This window comes from Somniosus microcephalus, chromosome 27 (assembly GCF_052327205.1).
Source record: "Somniosus microcephalus isolate GS21.2 chromosome 27, FLI_Smic_1.0, whole genome shotgun sequence".
Lineage (NCBI taxonomy): Eukaryota > Metazoa > Chordata > Chondrichthyes > Squaliformes > Somniosidae > Somniosus > Somniosus microcephalus.
The window spans coordinates 9,249,206-9,270,837 of record NC_141013.1 but is presented as its reverse complement, the minus strand read 5'-3'; the positions used below and the strand labels follow the sequence as shown (position 1 = coordinate 9,270,837).

Genomic DNA, 21,632 nt, shown 5'->3' with positions numbered 1-21,632 from the left:
AGAATTCCGACAATTCTTAAAGAAGAATGGAGTAAAACATTATACCTCTGCCCCATATCATCCGGCGACAAACGGGTTGGCTGAAAGATTTGTCCAGACATTCAAAAAGGCAATTAAGGCCATGAACGATGATCAGATTCCGCTGCAACACAAGGTCGACAAGTTCCTGATATCATATCGAAACGCCGATCATGCAGTGACTAACCAAAGTCCTGCCATGATGTTTTATAACAGGAGGTTGCGGTCCAAGTTGGACTTGTTAAAACCAAATGTGCGGAGGGAAGTGGTAAACAAACAGTTTCGGCATATTAACAACAAGACCACTCGAACTTTCGACGTAGGACAACCAGTGTTGGCAAGGGGCTATGGAAACGAAAAATGGCAGTCCGGAACAATTCGGGCCAGACAAGGACCTCTGATGTACACAGTAGATATTGGTCATAATGTGATAAGGCGTCATGCGGATCAACTGGTAGAGTCGAGAGCAAGGGTCGAACCCATGGTTGTGACAGAGACAACTGTGGAAGACGTTAATGAACCTGAAGCATCTACCTCGGCAGGGAATGTACTTGATGATGATGACACTCAATACATTGGAAACCAAATAGAGGAGGCACCTCAACAACAAGAATCAGAGACTACTGAGAGGCGTTATCCAAGCCGCATCAGAAAGCCTCCTGAGAGACTGAACCTTTGAACTGTTATACCTGAAGTTATATATGTATATATGTTATTATGTTATGTTAAATGGGGATATGACTGTTAAGCTAAAAAAGGAGGATTGTGGTGTATGTAACCTGTTCCACCTTAAGAGAACTTAAGCCTGTTCCACCTTAAGAGATGTACTACTTTCTCTGGCTGCTGTATACGTAATACCGGTGGTGACCACACCGGTATATAAGCACTGTGTATTAATATTGTATTCAATATAGTCCCGACCTCCAACCAGTAAAGACCTGTTGAATTTACTCTTGTAGTCTGTGTAGTAATTATCACTATAACACACAGACTTAACAGTAAGGGCCTACAGGGAGGTCCTCTACCCTCGCTCAGGGAGGAAGAGGCCTCCCAAAGAGTCCACGGCTGCCTGGATGGAGGGGGCAGCAGGGGTAAACTCTCTGGATGTCACCCGTCGCACCTAGCTGCAGTGCAGGAAGCGCTTCCATGACCTTCACCGCACAGGGAAAGCAAGTATGAAGTTTCCATCACCCTCAACCTCATCCCCATTGCCTTTCCCCAACAGCACTCAGCTTCAGCAATCTCTTCTTCCACATCCCACTTCACAGTCACATCCATGCACCCTTACCCATTCCGTCTCTCTCAATGCTCACATTCACATAACTATTACATCATCCAGTCTTGTAAGTAGTTTTAATGGCATCATTTTCCTGTACATAAACTTTATGTTGCCAGCTGCTGCAGTTATGGCGTCTGTCATTTGGCGAATGTGGATGTCACATAGAGGCCTTAGGATAAATTGCAGATGACTGCAAACTGGTCAAAGTTGTTGGTAAGTGCAGGCATGGGCCAATGTCCATGGTCAGTTCAGAAGCAGTGAGGCTGCAGTGTTTGATGTATCAGACTACGCAAATCTGGCCAGGATGAGTGCGTTCCTTGCATTCCGCCCAGCAATGTTCTCGCACACTGGTGCCGCTGGTTGGCAGGCCTCTGCAGGATGCTCGTTTCCGACCTCCTCCTCCTCCTCCTCCTCCTCAGGATCATCCTCAGCATCATCCTCATCCAAGGCGGCTCTGTGAGGAGCCTCTTGGTCCTGCGGAATCTGCAAGCCACGACGCTGTGCCATGTTGTGAAGCACACAGCATACCACAATGATTTTGGAGACCCTGGCTGATGAGTACTGTAGGGCTCCACCTGATCTATCGAGGCATCTGACGCGCATCTTCAGCAAACCGATGGTTTGCTCGATTATGCATCTGGTGGTCATGTGGCTGGAGTTGTAGCGCTCCTCAGCTTCGCTGACTGGTCTCCTCAATGGCATCATTACCCAAGTGCGCAGGGCATATCCCTTGTCTCCAAGGAGCCATCCTTGAAGTTCGTTTGGCGGACTGAATAGCGGAGGCACAGTAGATTCGCGCAGTATAAAGGAGTCATGGCAGCTGCCAGGGTACTTGGCACAAATGTGCAAAATCACCTTCTTGTGGTCACACACCAGCTGAACGTTCACAGAATCACAGAAACCCCACAGTGCAGATAGAGGCCATTTTGGCCCATCGAGCCTGCACCGACACATATCCCACCCGGTCCACCATAACCCCTACACCAACACATATCCCACCCTATCCCTGTAACCCCACGTATTTAATCCCCCTAACACTAAGGGTCAATTTATCATAGCCAATCAACCTAACCCACACATCTTTGGACTGTGGGAGGAAACCGGAGCACCCGGAGAAAACCCACGCAAACACGGGGAGAATGTGCAAACTCCACACAGACAGTCGCCCTGAGGTCGGATTACGAACCCGGGTCTCTGGCGCTGTGAGGCAACAGTGCTAACCACTATGCCACCGTGCTGGAGTGGAAGCCCTTGCGGTTGACAAAAACTCCTGGATTGCGGTGGGGTGCCCTAAGGGCCACATGTGTGCAGTCAATGACGCCCTGCACCCTTGGATAGTCCGCCAGCTCTACGAATCCACGCGCTCGCACCCTCACACTTGCGTGATCCCGGGTGAAATGGATGTGATTGTGCGCGAGGGCAAAGAGGGCATCGGTGACCTGCGTGATGCATGTGTGTGCAGCCGCCCGTGAGATGCCGCTGATGTCTGCTGCTGATCCCTGGAAGGAGCCTGAGGCATAAAAGTTGAGTGCGGTGGTGACTTTGATGGCCACTGGCAAGTAGTGTGGACCTGTTGCTCTGGGCTCCAGGTCTTGCTGCAGCATTGCGCAGATGTCAGTCACAACCTCTCGCGAAAGTCGGAGCCGCCTCTGGCACTGTTGCTCAGTCATGTTGAGGTAGCTGACCCTGTGTCTGTAGACCCTGTTTGGGGGGTATCTCCTGCGCCGATGGCCTTCCATGTGCTGGCCCCTTCTGGCCTGTGCTGCCCCAGGTGGCTGAGCCGCAACCTGCCGCTCCTGCTGGTGCGGCTGGTGTTGCTGTTGCTGGAGTTGCTCCAGTCTCCTCTGCTGTTGGAGATCCTCCAATGCCAGGAAGGGAAGGAACCAAAGGCCTCCCATGCTTCTGGCAGATGCGTTGGTTGAGGAGGTCCTGAGTTACAGTGGTGAAAGGGGCTTCCCAGGAGCTCACACTGGAGCAGTGTGTGAGGCTCCAACTTTCTGCAGCTGCTCCTAAGGCTTCAAAAAGTTCCCCCAAGCCTTGGTCAACAAGGTCCTGCAGCCTGCAAAGGCTGCCTATTTAAATGTCTTCAGCCCTCAGCAAGCCAGCTGGTTTCACGCCAGCTCTCATCGGCGGAGTTCCCCGCAGGCGTGTTTCACGTGGGGAAAGCCCCAAAGTCGCAACGGTGCCGGAAAATCGCACTTAACAAGGTGATCATTGCTGATTAGTGCTCCGACGAGCAGTCCTGCCAGCGGCGGGCGGGACTGAAGCAGGGTGCGGGGAAACGGCAGTCCGAAAGTCGGACGGGGCGGGGATTCAGGCGGGGGGGTCCCGACCCGCTTTTTATGCGATTTTCGGACCACGGCCGCATGAAAAGCCGCCCGACAGCTGCCCTAAAATCGGGGCCAATGTGTTATTTTTGATTCACGTTACAAAATCGCTCGGAGTTTCCTTGTCTGACTGTTTCCCCAAACCGTCATGCCTGAGGTTCCAGTGTCAGTGAGTTAAGAGTACCGCATGGCATGATACTGAGCCATACCGAAGAGGGCTTTGTATTCAATCTTTGCTGTGTTGACTGCTCCACATAGGAACAGGGGTAGGCCACTCTGCTCCTCGAGCTTGCTCCGCTGTTCAATTAGATCAGATTAGATTAAATGTCTAACATTTTTTTAGAAGCGATATTTTAGCAGCTTATTTGTTTTATATAACTTCACTGGGCACAAACACTAAATAAACGCAGCTCTATCAGAAACCATCCGCTCATCTTAAACCTTTTCTGGCTCACATTCATGTGCCTGACGTGTACCTCAACTCTAGTTGCCTGCCTTAGCTCCCTATCCCTTGATGCCCTCACCAAACCAGCACCATTTCATCTGACTGTCGGAGCTCCCACCTATTTATCAGCCTCTTCGCGTCTCATAGGAAAGTTCTGCTTTATTTTAACCTGGGATTGGAGTCAGATTGGTTTGAAGGCATACTGGAAGAGGGCATAGCCAAGCAGATGATCTGAAGGGTGCAACTGAAGCTTATCAGAACCCATCGATCAGGCATTACCTTCTCCTACAGTTGGCTGCACATGGATGTGAGCCAGAACAGGTTTAAGATGAGCGGATGGTTTCTGATAGTCACAATTAGAGCTGTGTTTATTTAGTGCTTGCACCCAGTGAAGTTATATATAACAATTAGACTGCTAAAATATCGCTTCTCAAAAATTTTAGACATTTCCGTCAAAGGAAGTTTCTGGAGCATGCCCAGATGTTATCTTATGTGAAAGTTTATTTTTGGCAAGACTGCTTGCAACCAAGGCTGATTTTTGAGATAAGGACAATGTTTCCCTGCTGTGAACACATTAGCATTTTGACTTGAGATTCCTATCACTGCATTTATTGATTGCTAAAGTCTGGAATTCAAACATTGAGCTGGGTTGGAGTGGTGCTGATATGTTTTACTTAACTTTAAAATATCACACTGAGATTTCCACATTTAGGAATGTGCTACTGTGATGTGTGATGGAGACTGCGGGCCTGATTGTGGGTGGGTTCCAGCACCTGGTTATATTCTATAACTTTGAAAGCTGTTTCCAGTTTCTTTACACACTTTGGTTCCTTGGAGTAACTGAGGAGAGAGGCTGAACCATCCAAAATAGAGTGGGCATCATCCACGGGGAAATGAGAAGAGTATCATTAATAATCAATAATTGCAGAATGGATTGCAAACCTTGGACTGGAGACAGCCGAAAGCTCAAAATTCAGCCTCCATTCTTGCAAACCTTTTTTTATTTCACTTTAATTCTTTTTGACGAGTGTAGCATATAATGATACTTATTTCCAGCACCAGGGGTTTGAAAGGGTAGACGTAGAGAAGATGCTTCCATTTGCAGGTGAGACCAAAACTAGAGGCCATCAATATAAGATAGTCATTAATAAATCCAATAAGGAACACTGGAGAAACATATTTACTCAGAGAGTGGTTAGAATGCGGAACTCGCTACCACAAGGAGTAGTTGAAGCCAACAACATAGATATATTTAAGGGGAAGTTAGATAAACACATGAGGGAGAAAGAACTAGAAGGTATGCCGATGTGGTATGGTAGCACAGAGGTTATGCTACTGGTCTAGTAATCCAGTGGCCTGGACCAATGCTCTGGTGATGTGAGTTCATATCACAGACAGCAACTGGGGAATTTAAATTTAGTTAACTAAATCCATTTGGAATAAAATGCTAGTATCAGTAATGGTGACCATGTAATTATTTGATTGTTGTAAAACCCCACTCTGGTTCACCGATGTCCTTTAGGGGGCGGAAACCTGCCATCCTTACCCTTACCTGTGACTCCAGACTCACAACAATGTGGTTGACTCTTAACCGCCCTCAGTCGTACCAAACCACTAACAGCACCGTGGGAGTACCTTCACCTCACGGACTGTGGCGGCTCACCACCACCTTCTCAAGGGCAATTAGGGATGGGCAATAAATTCCGTCCTTGCCAGCGACGCCCACATACCGTGAATTCATTTTAAAAAATGAAGTACGGGTGGGAGGAGGCTCGTGTGGAGCATAAACACCAGCACAGACCAGTTGTGCTGGTTTCAGTTTATTTATATCAATCAACCAACAATGATAAGACTCATAGGGGGTCATTGTTACCTAATTCGTCGGGTGGGAATCCCACGGGATCGGGTAGAATGCCAGTTTTACACCCGCCCAATACTGCTCTCCACTGAAATCAGTGGAGAGGAATATTGGGCGGGTGTAAAGCCGGCTTTGCACCCGATCCCGCGGTTCCCACCCGACGAGTCAGGTAGAAATGACCTCCTTGGAATCATACAGCACAAAAGGAGCAGCACAGTGGCATAGTGGTTAGCACTGTTGCCTTACAGTGGCAGGGACCCGGGTTCGAATCCGGCCTCGGGCAACTGTTTGTGTGGAGTTTGCACATTCTCCCTGTGTTTGCGTGGGTTTCCTCTGGGTGCTCTGGTTTCCTCCCACAGTCCAAAGATGTGTGAGTTAGGTTGATTGGCTATGATAAATTGACCCTTAGTGTTAGGGGGATTAAATACACAGGGATAGGGTGGGATATGTGTAGGGGTTACGGGGATCGCGTGGGATATGTGTCGGTGCAGGCTCGATGGGCCGAAATGGCCTCTATCTGCACTGTTGTGATTTTGTGACAAGGAGGCCATTCGGCCCGCCGGCCCTTTGGTAGAGCTCTCCAATTAGTCCCACTCCCCCCCTGCTTTTTCCCCAGAGCCCTGCACATGTTTCCTTCTCAAGTATTTCTCCGATTCCCTTTTGAAAGTTACTGTTGAATCCGCTTCCACCGCCCTTTCAGGCAGCGCATTCCAGATGAAAAAAACATTATTAAAAAAAATTAATATTTTTAGTTTGAATGAAAGCGATTTTGAAGCATGGCCTCTACAGCTTCTGAAGCAATCAGAATTGGGTAGCTTTACAAATGAAACAGCAGCACTACAAAAACTCCGCAGGAGAAAGCAAGGGCCCACAGTCCTGCAGGTCTTGCTAGGGATATCTCCTTGGCAACGGAGAATGTCTTAACAAGCAAATATAACTGTTAATATTTTTTTGCTATTTTCTGGCAATGCCATCTTTAGAGGAGGTTTGTGTCCGGCCTTTCTCCCAGTAGTGTAGTGAGGCCCATGTCAGCAGGCTGCACCGCCCCATGAAATCTGGAGCGCTATGGTACCAAATAATGATCTAATTCACCGTCATTGTAGTGCTGCATCCATACAGCTTTTCTCTTGACTCAGTGGGTAGCACTCTAGCCTCTGAGGCAGAAGGTCCTCGATTCAAGCACTGTTCCTCCTAATTTTTTTTTTTTGGGTGCGCGGTCCCTTTAACGGGCTGCGCGGCCCATTCAAAGTTCCACCCGTGCACAAAATTTCACGTTGGAAAAGCCGATCCCGGGCTGCGCAGGATCGGTAGACAGCTGTGACCACGCAGCTTAGAGGGAACGTTGGTTTCATAGTCCCTCTGAGTCAGAAAGTCATGGGCTCAAGTCACTCTGGGGGAAAAATTCAGTATCGCCCCATTTGGGGCGCTGTTATCGGCCATACTCAAAGTTTAACGCCTGGCGCTAATTATCGCTTCCAACGGCAAACTTGGGCGCGACACACCTGTCTTAAGGGGCAAAGGCCGAGGAGTGAGGCGCTACCTCAGAGCGCTGGCGAAGCAAGGAAGGGCAAATCAAAATGAACCTGCAAAGTGCTGCTCAGTACCCAAAACCCCTTCACACAGTGTTGAATCTCTCCAGAAGTCTCTCTCTCTCTCTCTCAGAATGCGTGGTGCAAAAATGTCACCAACAAAAAAAGGCAGGAAGCGGTCGCCTTTAAATAGCGCTCCCCTAGTCCCTTTCTGACTGCAAAACGCTCCCCTCAACCTGTCGTTGCTAGCGGCAGGCGGTAACGCAGGGGGCGCCACTCAATATCCGGTCCGGGGAGCTACCGGGGCGTTGCGCACTCGACTGACATCAAGATCTGCCGGCGCAGGAGATCGTGGCGGTAGTGTTTAGCGCCACTGCAAAATGTCTAGTTAATTTTGCGAGCAGCGCAAACATCGCCTCGCACGGGCGCTAGTGGCTTTGCGCCCCATTAGCGCCCTCTTAAGGCGCTAACGGGAGGCGCAAACAACTGAATTTTTCCCCCTCTGAGTCAGAATCATAGATTCATAGAAAGTTACAGCACGGAATGAGGCCATTTCGGCCCATCGTGTCCGCGCCGGTCAACAAAGAGCTATCCAGCCTAATCCCACTTCCGAGCTCTTGGCCCGTAGCCCTGCAGGTTACAGCATCCCAAGTGCACATCCAAGTACTTTTTCAATGTGGTTAGGGTTTCTGCCTCTACCACCCTTTCAGGCAGTGAGTTCCAGACCCCCACAACCCTCTGGGTGAAGAAATTTCCCCTCAAATCCCCTCTAAACCTTCCACCAATTAATTTAAATCTGTGCCCTCTGGTTTTTGGCCCCTCTGCTAAGGGAAATAGGTCCTTTCTATCCACTTTATCTATGCCCCTCATAATTTTATACACCTCAATAAGGTCTCCCCTCAGCCTCCTCTGTTCCAAGGAAAACAGACCCAGCCTATCCAGTCTTTCCTCATAGCTAAGATTCTCTAATCCCGGCAACATCCTTGTAAATCTCCTCTGTACCCTCTCTAGTGCAATCACATCTTTCCTGTAATGTGGTGACCAGAACTACACGCAGTACTCTAGCTGAGGCCTAACTAGTGTTTTATACAGTTGAAGCATAACCTCCCTGCTCTTGTATTCTATGCCACGGCTAATAAAGGCAAGCATTCCGTATGCCTTCTTAACCACCTTATCTACCTGGCCTGCTACCTTCAGGGATCTGTGGACATGCACTCCAAGGTCCCTTTGTTCCTCTACACTACTCAGTGTCCTACCATTTAATGTGTATTCCCTTTCCTTGTTAGCCCTCCCCAAATGCATTACCTCACACGTCTCCGGATTGAATTCCATTTGCCACTGTTCTGCCCATTTGACCAATTTATTGATATCTTCCTGCAGTCTACAGCTTCCTTCTTCAGTATCAACCACACAGCCGATTTTAGTATCGTCTACAAACTTCTTAATTATACCCCCTATATTCAAGTCTAGATCATTGATGTATACCACAAAAAGCAAGGGTCCTAGTACTGAGCCCTGCGGAACCCCACTGGAAACAGCCTTCCAGTCACAAAAACACCCATCAACCATTACCTTCTGCTTCCTGTCTCCAAGCCAGTTTTGAATCCAACTTGACACTTTGCCCTGGATCCCATGGGCTTTTAACTTCGTGACCAGTCTGCCATGTGGAACCTTATCAAAAGCCTTGCTAAAGTCCATATAAACTACATCAAACCCACTACCCTCATCTACCCTCCTTCTTACCTCCTCAAAAAATTCAATCAAGTTGGTCAGGCACGACCTTCCCTTAACAAATCCGTGCTGACTATCCTTGATTAATCTGTGTCTTTCTAAATGAAGATTTATCCTGTCCTTCAGAATTCTTTCCAATAAATTTCCCACCACCGAGGTTAGGCTGACTGGCCTGTAATTACTCGGTCTATCCTTTTCTCCCTTTTTAAACAAGGGTACCACATTAGCAGTCCTCCAGTCCTCCGGCACCACACCTGAAGCCAGAGAGGATTGAAAAATGATGGTCAGAGCCTCTGCTATTTCCTCTTTTGCTTCGCTTAACAGCCTGAGATACATTTCATCCGGGCCTTGGGATTTATCCACTTTTAAAGCTGCTAAACCCCTTAATACATCCTCTCTCACTATGTTTATTTCATCTAATATTTCACACTCTTCCCCCCCGATAGCAATGTCTGCTTCGCCCCTCTCCTTTGTGAAAACAGACGCAAAGTATTCATTAAGAACTCTACCGACGTCTCCCGCCTCCACACACAGATTACCCTAATGATCTCTAATAGGGCCTACCCTTTCTTTAGTTATCCTTACTCTTAATATATTTATAAAACATCTTTGGGTTTTCCTTGATTTTACTTGCCAAGAATTTTCATGCTCTCTCTTTGCTTTCCTAATATCCTTTGTAATTGCACCCCTGCACTTTCTGTACTCCTCTAAAGATTCTGGAGTATTTAGCCCTTGGTATCTGTCATATGCCTCCCTTTTTTTCTTTATTCTACCCTGTATGTCCCTAGACATCCAGGGGGCTCTAGATTTGTTAGTCCCACCTTTTTTCTTTAAGGGCACATGTTTGGTCTGAACCCTCTGGATCTCCTCCCTGAATGCCTCCCACTGCTCTGACACTGATTTATCTTCAAGTAGCTGTTTCCAGTCCACTATGGCTAAATCCCCTCTGAGCTTCGCAAAATTTGCTTTTCCCCAATTTAGAATTTTTATTCTTGGTCTATCCTTGTCCTTTTCCATAACTACCTTAAATCTAACAGAATTATGGTCACTAGCACCAAAATGCTCCCCCACTGATATGCCTTCTACCTGCCCAGCTTCATTCCCTAAAACTAAGTCCAGAACCTCCCCCTCCCTTGTTGGGCTTGCTACATACTGGCTAAAAAAGTTCTCCTGGATGCATTTTAGGAATTCTGCACCCTCTATACCCTTCACACTAATTTTATCCCAGTTAATATTGGAGTAGTTGAAATCCCCTACTATTACTGCCCTATAGTTTTTGCACTTCTCAGAAATGTGTCTACATATTTGTTCTCCTATCTCCCTCTCACTGTTTGGGGTCTGTAGTACACTCCCTGCAGTGTGATCACCCCTTTTTTGTTTTTCAATTCGACCCATATGGCCTTGTTTGATGATCCCTCCAACATATCATCCCTCCTCACAGCTGTAATAGTTTCTTTAATCGATACCGCGACCCCCCCCTCCCTTTTTACCTCCCTCTCCATCCCGTCTGAAAATCCTGTAACCAGGAATGTTGAGCTGCCATACCTGCCCCTCTTTCAGCCACGTCTCTGTAATAGCTATAATATCATAGTCCCTGTGTCCTCAGCTCATCTGCCTTGTTCGTTATACTCCTTGCATTGAAGTATATACCATTTAGTACAGGCAAACCTCCTTGTTGACTACCATCTAGCCCTTGATTCCTCTGTCCTTCCAATTTACTTTCTACGTTTTTGTTTTCCAATTCCAGTTTTTCTTCTCTCCCTATTGACTCTATACTTAGGTTCCCATCCCCCTGCCAAGCTAATTTAAACCCTCCCCAACAGCACTAGCAAACCCCACCGCGAGGATATTGGTCCTGTTCCCATTGAAGTGCAGCCCGTCTGGCTTGTAGAGGTCCCACCTCCCCCAGAAACGGTTCCAATTCCTCAGGAATCTAAAGCCCTCCCTCCTACACCATCTCTCCAGCCACGCATTCATCTGCTCTATCTTCCTATTTCTGTACTCACTAGCACATGGCACTGGTAGTAATCCAGCGATTACTACCTTTGAGGTCCTGCTTTTTAACCTCTTTCCTAGCTCCCTAAACTCTGCCTGCAGGACCTCATCCCTCTTCCGACCTATGTCGTTGGTACCGATATGGGCCACCACCTCTGGCTGTTCACCCTCCCCCCTCAGAATGCCCTGCAGCCGTTCAGTGACATCCTTGACCCTGGAACCAGGGAGGCAACATACCATCCTGGAGTCACGTCTGTGGTCGCAGAAATGCCTGTCTGCTCCCCTAACTATTGAATCCCCTATCACTATTGCTCTCCCTCTCCTCTTCCCCCCCGCCTGTGCAGCTGAGCCTTCCATGGTGCTGTGGACTTGGCTCTGGCTGCACTCCCCAGAGGAACCATCGCCCTCACCAGTACTCAGCACCGAATACTGGTTGGTGAGCAAGATGGGCTCAGGGGACTCCTGCACTACCTGCCTGGTCCTCCTCTTCTGTCTGACGGTCACCCATTCCCTCTCTGCCTGCACACTTTTAAGCTGCGGGGTGACCACCTCCCAAAACATGCTATCCATGTAGCTCTCAGTGTAGTGTCAGTGTGTTGATAAAGACACTGAAGACAGGAGTTGGTTCATAGGTATTTACTAAGCAAAGTCTGGGGGGGGGGTTCTAACGGATATACACAATACACAGGCTTATATAGCCCGAGTGGCAATCACCGGCATTACAGCACACCTGGGGCTCTTAAAGGCACATACACCACAATTCCTCCCCTTTTAGCTAACCAGTACATCATATTTTAAGTAATTATTAATTACATGTTATAAGCAAAATAATATACATTGCTGTAGTTAATTAATTATAAGTCAGTCTCTCAGGAGGCTTCCTGACTCGGTCCGGATAACGCCTCGGGGGTGTAGTAGTTTCTGGTGGTGTAGTAGGTTCTTCTGGCAAGGCTGATTCGGCTTGAATGCCAGTGTCGGGTTCATCGGGTTCCAGTATCACCGGATCGGAGGTAGATATGGGTATCTCTACTTCATCGTTAGATGTATAGAGTTGTGGTGTAGGTTGTCCCTTTTCGGATGACTTTATGATTTGGTCAGCATGGCGCCTTATTATGCTTTCTCCGATGTCCACGGTATACATCAGTGGTCCTAGTCGTGTGCAGATAGTTCCAGGCTGCCATTTCTCGGTACGGTAGTCCCGGGCCAAAGCTTGTTGACCTATCTGGAAGGTTCTAGTTGGCCTTTCATTCATGCCTTGAAACTGCCGGTTCTCCACGTCCCTTCTGATGTTGGGCTTGACCAAATCCAGCCGGCATCTTAGGTTTCTATTGAAGAACATCATGGCGGGAGTTTGGTTGGTAACCATATGTGTTGCATTCCTGTATGCGAATAAGAAGTTATCCAGCTTGTGCTGAAGTTTTATGTCTTCATTACCCATGGCCTTTATGGCCTTCTTGAAGGTCTGGACAAACCTTTCAGCCAATCCATTGGTGGCGGGATGGTATGGGACGGGCGTGTAGTGCTTAACCCCATTGTTTTTTAAGAACTTTCTGAATTCTTCGGACACAAATTGCGGTCCATTATCAGAACAGATCTGTTCCGGCAGCCCATTCCTGGCAAATATGGTCCTTAATGCTGTGATGGTTTTTTCCGTGGTGGTGGAGGACATCTTTATTACCTCCGGCCACTTGGAGTGTGCATCAACCGCGATTAAGAACATTGAGTCCATAAATGGACCAGCAAAGTCGATGTGTACCCTTTGCCAGGGAGATGAGGGCCACTCCCATGGATGTAGAGGGGCTTGTGGTGGAGCGTTTTGGACCTTCTGGCATCCTAGGCAGCTCTTGGTCACTTCTTCGATGTCTCCATCGATACCTGGCCACCATACAAACGCCCTGGCTAGGTTCTTCATTTTCACTCCACCCAGATGCCCCTCGTGAAGCTCCTTTAGCACTTTATCCTGGATTTTGGGTGGAATCACCACTCTGGATCCACACATCAAGGTTCCTCGGCACACTGACAGCTGTTCTCTTCTTTGCGAGAATGCTGGTAACAGTGGTTCGCCATGTGCTGGCCATCCCTTCACTGTTAAATCGTAGACCCGTGAAAGAGTCGGGTCATTTCTCGTCTCCCTTTCAATGGTAGAATTTGTTACTGGTAGACATTCCACTATGGTAGAGTGGAACATCTCCATTGGGTCTACTGTAGGTGCCTCTTCTACCGTTGGCAACGGTAGGCGCGATAAACCGTCAGCATTCCCATGCTGTTTTGACCCTTTGTATTCTATGTTGTATTGGTGTGCCCCTAGAAAAAGGGACCACCTCTGTAGCCTTTGCGCTGTCATAATGGGAACACCCTTTTTAGGGTTGAATATGGAGATGAGGGGTTGATGGTCAGTCAACAAGGTAAATTTTTGTCCATGTAGGTAATGGTTGAATTTCTTTACTCCCCATACCAGGCTGAGTACTTCCCTGTCGATTTGGGCATAGTTACGCTCAGCTGAGTTCAATGAGCGTGACGCAAAAGCTATCGGCCGTTCCGAGCCATCAGGGAATTTATGCGATAATACTGCTCCTATGCTGTAAGGGGATGCATCGCACGCCAGTCTGATTGGCAGTGATGGGTTGTAATGAGCCAAAACTTCTTTGGATGTGATTAAGTCTTTGCATTTATGGAAGGCACATTTGCAGTCTTCGTTCCATTTCCAAATTACTCCTGTTTGTAGCAGTTCATTAAGAGGGTGGAGAAGAGTTGATAAGTTTGGTAAAAATTTATGATAGTAATTTATTAATCCCAGGAACGACCTTAATTGTGAAACATTTTCAGGTGCTGGGGCTTTTATGACCGCTTCAATTTTTTCAGGTGACTTATGCAACCCTTCCTTATTTATTATGTGGCCACAATATGATATTTGATTTCGGAAAAATTCGCACTTGGGGCGATTTGCTCGTAGGCCCTGTTCTCTCAGCCTAGTGAGCACCTGCTCTAAATTGGCAAGGTGCTCGTTGTCGTTTTCTCCTGTTACAAGGATGTCGTCTAGGTAGCATTGAGTCCCCGGAATCCCTTGGAGGACTTGCTCCATAGCTCTTTGCCAGATAGCTGGAGCGGATGCTACTCCGAAAACCAGTCGATTGTACTGGTACAGACCTTTGTGTGTATTTATCGTGAGATATTTTTTAGAGGCCTCTTCAACCTCCATCTGTACATATGCCTGTGCCAAGTCAATTTTGGTGAAACGTTTCCCTCTGGATAGTGAGGCGAAAATATCTTCTATCCTCGGAAGAGGATACTGTACCGTGTGAAGGACCGGGTTTACAGTCACCTTGAAGTCTCCACAGATGCGAATTTTTCTCTGTTCTTCAGATTTATCATTCTTCAATGCTTTCTTCATGACTGGGACGATGGGTGTTGCCCACTCGCTCCAATCTATTTTAGATAATACGCCTGCCTTTTCCAAATTCTCCAGCTCTGCCTCGACTGCTGGACGAATTGCGTATGGTCTTGCCTTAAAAAACTTGGGAATTGCTGCATCTTCCACTTTTATTGAGGCGGTGATGCCTTTCAAGGTTCCTAGTTTCTCTTGAAACACTTCCTTGGCGTTGGCCAAGATGTCTTTTAATCGTTCAGGTATGACGTCATCATCATTTTTTTCCTTACTGGTCACCGTCAGTGCCTGAATGGAGTGCCAGTCTAAACGTATTTTTCTGATCCATCCACGTCCCAACAGCGGTGGACCACCATCTTGTAGAACGTATAAATACAACTTCGGTATTTCCTTGCCGTTGTATACAACAGGCACCCTTATTTTTCCTTTGGGGTATACTTTCTGCCCTGTATATGTTTTCAAGATAATGGATGTGTCTTTTAAAGGTATATGCGGAAATAGCCGCTCGTAATCCCGTCGATTTATGACGGTCAGAGCTGATCCTGTATCTAGCTCCATTTTAACTGGGGACCCTGCTATTGTGAGGGTAACCCAAATGGTCTGGTAATCTTCTTTGGCAATTACATTATGTAATTTGAGGGAGCTTAGTCTCTTGTTCCCGGAGTCGCTATCGCTCTTCTGGTCTTCGGAGCTACTGTCCGTCATCATTTGTACCTTTCTGTGCTTTTCCTTATTGATTCTTTTCCTGTTAGTGGATTTTTTTTTTCCAGATCGGCACACACGTGGAATGTGTCCCATCTTTCCGCATTGCCTGCATGATTTGTCCTTGAACCAGCAGTCCCTCTGGTCATGGGTGGATCTGCCGCAGCGATAACATCTCTCGAAACCCCGTGTCATTTCATGGGTGCCGAAGTCCTGTGGCCTTTGCTGTATCTCTGCAGCTCCTATTGCACTGAAAGCCTTGTCCAGTGTTAAATCTTTCTCAGAAAATAGCTTTTTTTGTGTTTCTACACTTAGGGGATCGCAGACGAATTTGTCTCGCAGAGAATCTGCCAGTCCTGCCTCGAATTGGCAGTGTAGGGTATCAACAATCTCCTTAAAATTCTTGTCCATCGGTTCGGCTGGAGTGATTAAGTTTCGTAGCAGCTTGTATGTCTTTGCGCCCATTAGATCCAGAAGTACTGAAGCTTTTTTTTCATCTTCTATTCCATTTGCGGTGCAATATATCTCCACTCTTTCCACATATGTGGTCCAATCCTCTATCTCGTTATCAAAAGCATCAATATTGCCAGAATTAGGCATCTTAGAAAAGATATGGCGCTTCCCGCGCTTTTCTTTCTTTTCTGTAGAAAAGATATGGTGCTTCCCGCGCTTTCCCGCCGCTGCTGCCGATGACAACGCTGTTTCCCGCGGTTTCCGTTCTTTTTTTATTTTTTTATTTATTTACAGCTGGAGACTCGTTCCCGCCGGACTCTCTCTGTAGGTCTGAACGCCGACCGGCTTGCAGCCGCGCCGGCCGTCTCCCGAGTGCTCCCTCCCAGTCCGTTATTGCTTGCCTCCGATTTCGCTGCCTGTCTCAGCTGTAGAGCCAGCCGCTGGAGCCCCAGCCTGACGCCCAGGAAGGATTAGCGCAGTACCTGCCACCAGCTTGGCCAGTTGGTGAAACCACAGCTTCTCTCACTTCCTTGAGTCTTCTGGACGCCCGAGGAATCGATGTCCTTGAGGTGCTGCCGAATTGCAGGTAAGTCCGTTTCCACTTCGTCGCCACTGTAGTGTCCGTGCGTTGATAAAGAAACTGAAGACAGGAGTTGGTTCATAGGTATTTACTAAGCAAAGTCTGGGGAGGGGTTCTAACGGATATACACAATACACAGGCTTATATAGCCCGAGTGGCAATCACCGGCATTACAGCACACCTGGGGCTCTTAAAGGCACATACACCACACTCAGCCTCGCGGATGCACAGCAGTGACTGCAGCCGCCGCTCAAGCTCCGTAACCCGGTGCTCGAGCTGCTGTAGCTGGCGACACTTCCCGCACGTGTGGTCGTCCAGACCATGGGAGGTGTCCAGGGTTTCCCACATGGCACAGGGTGTGCATTCCACGGGTGTGAGCTGCTCTGCCATACCTCTAATTAACAGACCATTTACTAACCTAGCTGGAATAAACTTAAAACTTTAAGAAAGCCAAGTAAAAACACTTACCAGGTACTCACCAATCAGCTCCCTCTTTTTGAACGTTTAGTTTTTAATCCCGGCTCTTAATTTAAACCAATGCCCAAGATAAAGAGAGAAATACTGACCAACCAATCACTTCCCTGCTTTCCTGTGACATCACTCCTTGTTTTTGTTGTCTGGTCCACTGCCTCTGCTCTCAGGCCTCACTCTGCCGCGCTCTTTATATCCTCAGGCTCCACTCTCGCTCCGCTCCAGGTCCGCTGCCTCTGCTCTCGGGCCTCGCTGTGCTGTGCTCTTTATATCCTCAGGCTCCGCTCTCGCTCTGCTCCAGGTCCGCTGCCTCCGCTCTCGGGCCTCGCTCTGCCGCGCTCTTTATATCCTCAGGCTCCGCTCTCGCTCCGCTGCAGGTCCGCTGCCTCTGCTCTCGGGCCTCGCTCTGCCGCGCTCTTTATATCCTCAGGCTCCGCTCTCGCTCCGCTGCAGGTCCGCTGCCTCTGCTCTCGGGCCTCGCTCTGCCGCGCTCTTTATATCCTCAGGCTCCGCTCTCGCTCCCTCTCAGGTCCGCTGCCTCTGCTCTCGGGCCGCGCTCTTTATATTCTCAGGCTCTGCTCTCGTTCCCTCTCAGGTCCGCTACCTCCGCTCTCGGGCCTCGCTCTGCCACGCTTTTTATATCCTCAGGCTCTGCTCTCGCTCCCTCTCCGGTCCGCTGCCTCTGCTCTCGGGCCTCGCTCTGCCGCGCTCTTTATATCCTCAGGCTCCGCTCTCGCTCTGCTCCAGGTCCGCTACCTCCGCTCTCGGGCCTCGCTCTGCCACGCTTTTTATATCCTCAGGCTCTGCTCTCGCTCCCTCTCCGGTCCGCTGCCTCTGCTCTCGGGCCTCGCTCTGCCGCGCTCTTTATATCCTCAGGCTCCGCTCTCGCTCCCTCTCAGGTCCGCTGCCTCTGCTCTCGGGCCGCGCTCTTTATATCCTCAGGCTCTGCTCTCGCTCCCTCTCAGGTCCGCTACCTCCGCTCTCGGGCCTCGCTCTGCCGCGCTCTTTATATCCTCAGGCTCTGCTCTCGCTCCCTCTCCGCTCCGCTGCCTCTGCTCTCGGGCCTCGCTCTGCCGCGCTCTTTATATCCTCAGGCTCTGCTCTCGTTCCCTCTCAGGTCCGCTACCTCCGCTCTCGGGCCTCGCTCTGCCACGCTTTTTATATCCTCAGGCTCTGCTCTCGCTCCCTCTCCGGTCCGCTACCTCCGCACTCGGGCCTCGCTCTGCCACGCTTTTTATATCCTCAGGCTCTGCTCTCGCTCCCTCTCCGGTCCGCTACCTCCGCTCTCGGGCCTCGCTCTGCCGCGCTCTTTATATCCTCAGGCTCTGCTCTCACTCCCTCTTAGGTCCGCTACCTCTGGTTGGAGTTCAGTAGCCGACCAACACTTACAGGTCCATGAAAGTGGACACTCAGTCAAGGTACAAGGGGGCTGCTGTATCTCTCCTTCAGGAGGGGAGGGGAGAATATAGGAAAAATACAAACAGCCCTTGGGAGACAATGCATTTAACCAGCCAATGGTTCCCAGTTGCTCATCCTAAAAATAAACATTATGTTCAACACTGGACAGTGACCACCAGTGAACAAGGCTCGCTTCTTGGTAAGGACGTTGGGTGTTCGCCCATTCACAGGTCACTGTTGTGCATTGTGCCGCTACTGAGTCACTGACAATCAAACCCCTTTTGTCTGCTGCTTATTACTAACGTCTTGTGTGGAGAGAACAAAGCATTGCACTGTGCCGAAACGTTTATTTATTTACTTGTAGCACTCTGCCAGAGCGCGGTTCGATGACCCTCAGCTTCTTGTCCTTGCAGGTGGTGGCAAAGAGGCTTCCGTCTGTGTTAAAGGACATGCAGAGGACGACGTCTGAGTGACAGTCTATCATCTTTACAGGCTCGCCAGTGTCTAGGTTCCAGATCAGGATCTAAGAGAATGAAATGGTCACATTGAGATACACATCAGCACTCTTTGCCTCGTACACAAACGACTTCAGTGCCTGAACTTGACCCAGTTGGCAAACATGTCTGACATTTTCCTTTATACTGTACTCACTTTGTTTACAGATGAGATCTTCCTCAGACCTTATATCAGACATTGATTATATTTTACAATCAGCTATTGACGCCATCTTTTTGTACCACCTCGCCCATCTGTCCCGGAGTTTTCTGCTGGCCTTTCGAATCAGTGAGGATTTCTCCCCTTTTTTCATTTTTTTGTTGTTGTTGCAAGTTTTATGCTCATCCAGTTAAGGTGTGTTAGCGCTCGAAAAAGGAAGGCTTTCTATTTCAGACACTCCCGGACCAAGTCTACAATGGTTAGAGGCAGAGGAAAGCTGCGTCTACTCTGTCTTGACAATGTGCCTCAGTGCCATTCTCAGAAGAGCACCCCCTCCCCCCTCCTGCGCTAATGAGACATTTTCCATTTATCACCCCAGCCAATCTGTGGCTTTGCTGAGTGAGGTTGCCAACTGGTGTCAAATTAGGGCAATCTGCTACGGGCTTATGCCCACTCAAATTAAAACGGCCAACACGTGTCGTATAAGACGCCGACTGTCAGAAGCCAGAGGAGATTTTCATTCCCTCAGTCCGCTGGCTTCATACTCCGCTCTCGGGTTAAAGGGACGATGCCTAATTCCCCAAGCCCAGGGAGCCTTGTGTTGGACCTCTCCCTGACCCGTATCAATTTCTCGAGGTGATCAATCATTTGAACGCACACTTCTACCGGAAAGGCTTAGTTTTGCCAGTGTTTCAGTTGCCCTAAGGTGGAGTATCTCACTGCCACAGAACGCTCCAGCATGGTGGAGTGGTAAAAGTGTCTAAGAGCAGATACAACACTGGGTACGTACAAGGTAAAGCTCTGATTGCTCTGCCCCAGCGGTGTGGCTGTCATATTTGACTACATAGCACAGCAACTGTACTTCATAAATAATCCATTGGCTATAAAGCACTCTGAGACTGGGAGGATGTGATAAGGTGCTTTATATGAGTATATGAAAGACTTACAGTTATACAGCGCCTTTCACAACCTCAAGATTTCCCAAAGTGCTTTACAACCAATGAAGTACTTTTGAAGTGTAGTCACAGTTGTAATGTAAAGAAACATGGCAGCCAACTTCTTCAACGGCACCTCCCAAACCCACGACCTCTACCACCTAGAAGGACAAGGGCAGCAGGCGCATGGGAACACCACCGCCTGCAAGTTTCCCTCCAAGTCACACACCATCCTGACTTAGAAGTATATCGCCGATCCTTCATCGTCGCTGGGTCAAAATCCTGGAACTCCCTCCCTAACAGCACTGTGGAAGTACCATCACCACACAGACTGCAGCGGTTCAAGAAGACGGCTCACCACCGCCTTCTCAAGGGCAATTCGGGATGGGCAATAAATGCTGGCCTTGCCAGCAACGCCCACATCCTGTGAACGAATAAAAAAGACAATTTGCGCCCAGCAACCTCCCACAGACAGCAATGTGAAAATGACCAGATAATCTGTTTTAGTGATGTTTGTTGAGGGATAACTGTTGCTCAGGACACTGGGAAGAACTCCCCTTCTACGTCCACCTGAGCGGGTAGACGGGGCCTCGGTTTAATGTCTCATCTGAAAGACAGCACCTCCGACGGTGCAGCGCTCCCTCAGTAAGGTCTTTCCTTTACTTAGTCAGACCATCAGACGTGCCCCAGAACATCAAACTGAACCAGAAGAGGGAGAGGAAACTCATGGAATCTTTTACCTTATAATCATAACCTGCGCTAAATAAGATATTATTGGTTGTGGGATGCCACTCGATTAGTCCAACTCGCCGACTGTGTCCATACAGCTCTAGAATGGATTCTGTCATATTCCGCTTCAGACCACCTTCTGGAATCTCCCATAGTCTCACCTGGGAACAACAACAACACAAATCATTTAAGACATAAGAACATAAGAAATAGAAGCAGGAGTCGGCCATTTGGCCCTTTGAGCCTGCTTCACCATTCAATATGGCTGATCTTCTACCTCATCTCCACTTTCCTGAACTATCCCCATATCACTTGATTCCCTTAATATTCAAAAATCTATCAATCTCTGTCTTGAATATACTCAACGACTGAGCCTCCACAGCCCTCTGGGGTAGAGAATTCCAAAGATTCACCACCCTCTGAGTGAAGAAATTTCTCCTCATCTCAGTCCTAGATGGCTGACCCCTTATTCTGAGACACGGTGTGATAAGATTTTAATAAAATATATAAAGAGAAAAACCCGTTGAGCCAATCAGGCCGAGTCCATCCAAGAGACCAAACAGAATTTGCACCGTCCCCAATGGAAAATAACTAAGCAAAACTCCCACACTAAGAGAATTCTGTCAACTTTCTCCTCCACCCCTGAAGGTATTTCAGCAATAATTCTAGGACAATATAATCTTATAATGTTTGTTAATCAAGACTGGCCCATTGCATTCCACACACCACAACAGGAAGAAGGGCTTTCCTCCCTCTGATAGCTCATCCGTCCAGAATGCCAACTCTACCATCTCCCTATTAGAGCAGCTGGCTGTGTTTTAAATGAGCCCAGTATTCTGGCCTCAACCCTCCTTCCTCACAAAACCCATCCCAGCTGTTGATCACCTCTTCCGTAAAGAAATATTTCCTGGCATCTGTCCGAAACTTGTCCTTTACAACCCTGCCCTTGTGCCCTCTTGCCCTACTTTTTCTCTTGCGCATCCCCATTTTTCAACCCTCCAAGATCTCTGCGCTCCTCCAATTCTGGCCTCTTGTGCCTCCCTGATTTTAATCGCTCCACCATTGGCGGCCGTGCCTTCAGCTGCCTGGGCCCTAAGTTCTGGAATTCCCTCCCTAAACCTCTCTGCCTCTCTACCTCTCTCT

At 48.5% G+C, this 21,632-nt stretch overlaps 1 protein-coding gene across 2 annotated transcripts in view; it reads right to left on the bottom strand.

The window, feature by feature from the left end:
• coro2ba (coronin, actin binding protein, 2Ba) overlaps positions 1-21,632 on the bottom strand; it is a 248,999-nt gene that overhangs the window by 29,852 nt on the left and 197,515 nt on the right. For both annotated transcript variants that reach the window (XM_085968481.1, XM_085968482.1), the window contains exons 4-5: positions 20,501-20,650; positions 18,530-18,694 (exon numbers count right to left, since the gene is read on the bottom strand). In XM_085968481.1, the coding sequence (XP_085824607.1) occupies positions 18,530-18,694; positions 20,501-20,650 (315 nt within the window). The remainder of the gene's footprint in view (positions 1-18,529; positions 18,695-20,500; positions 20,651-21,632) is intronic.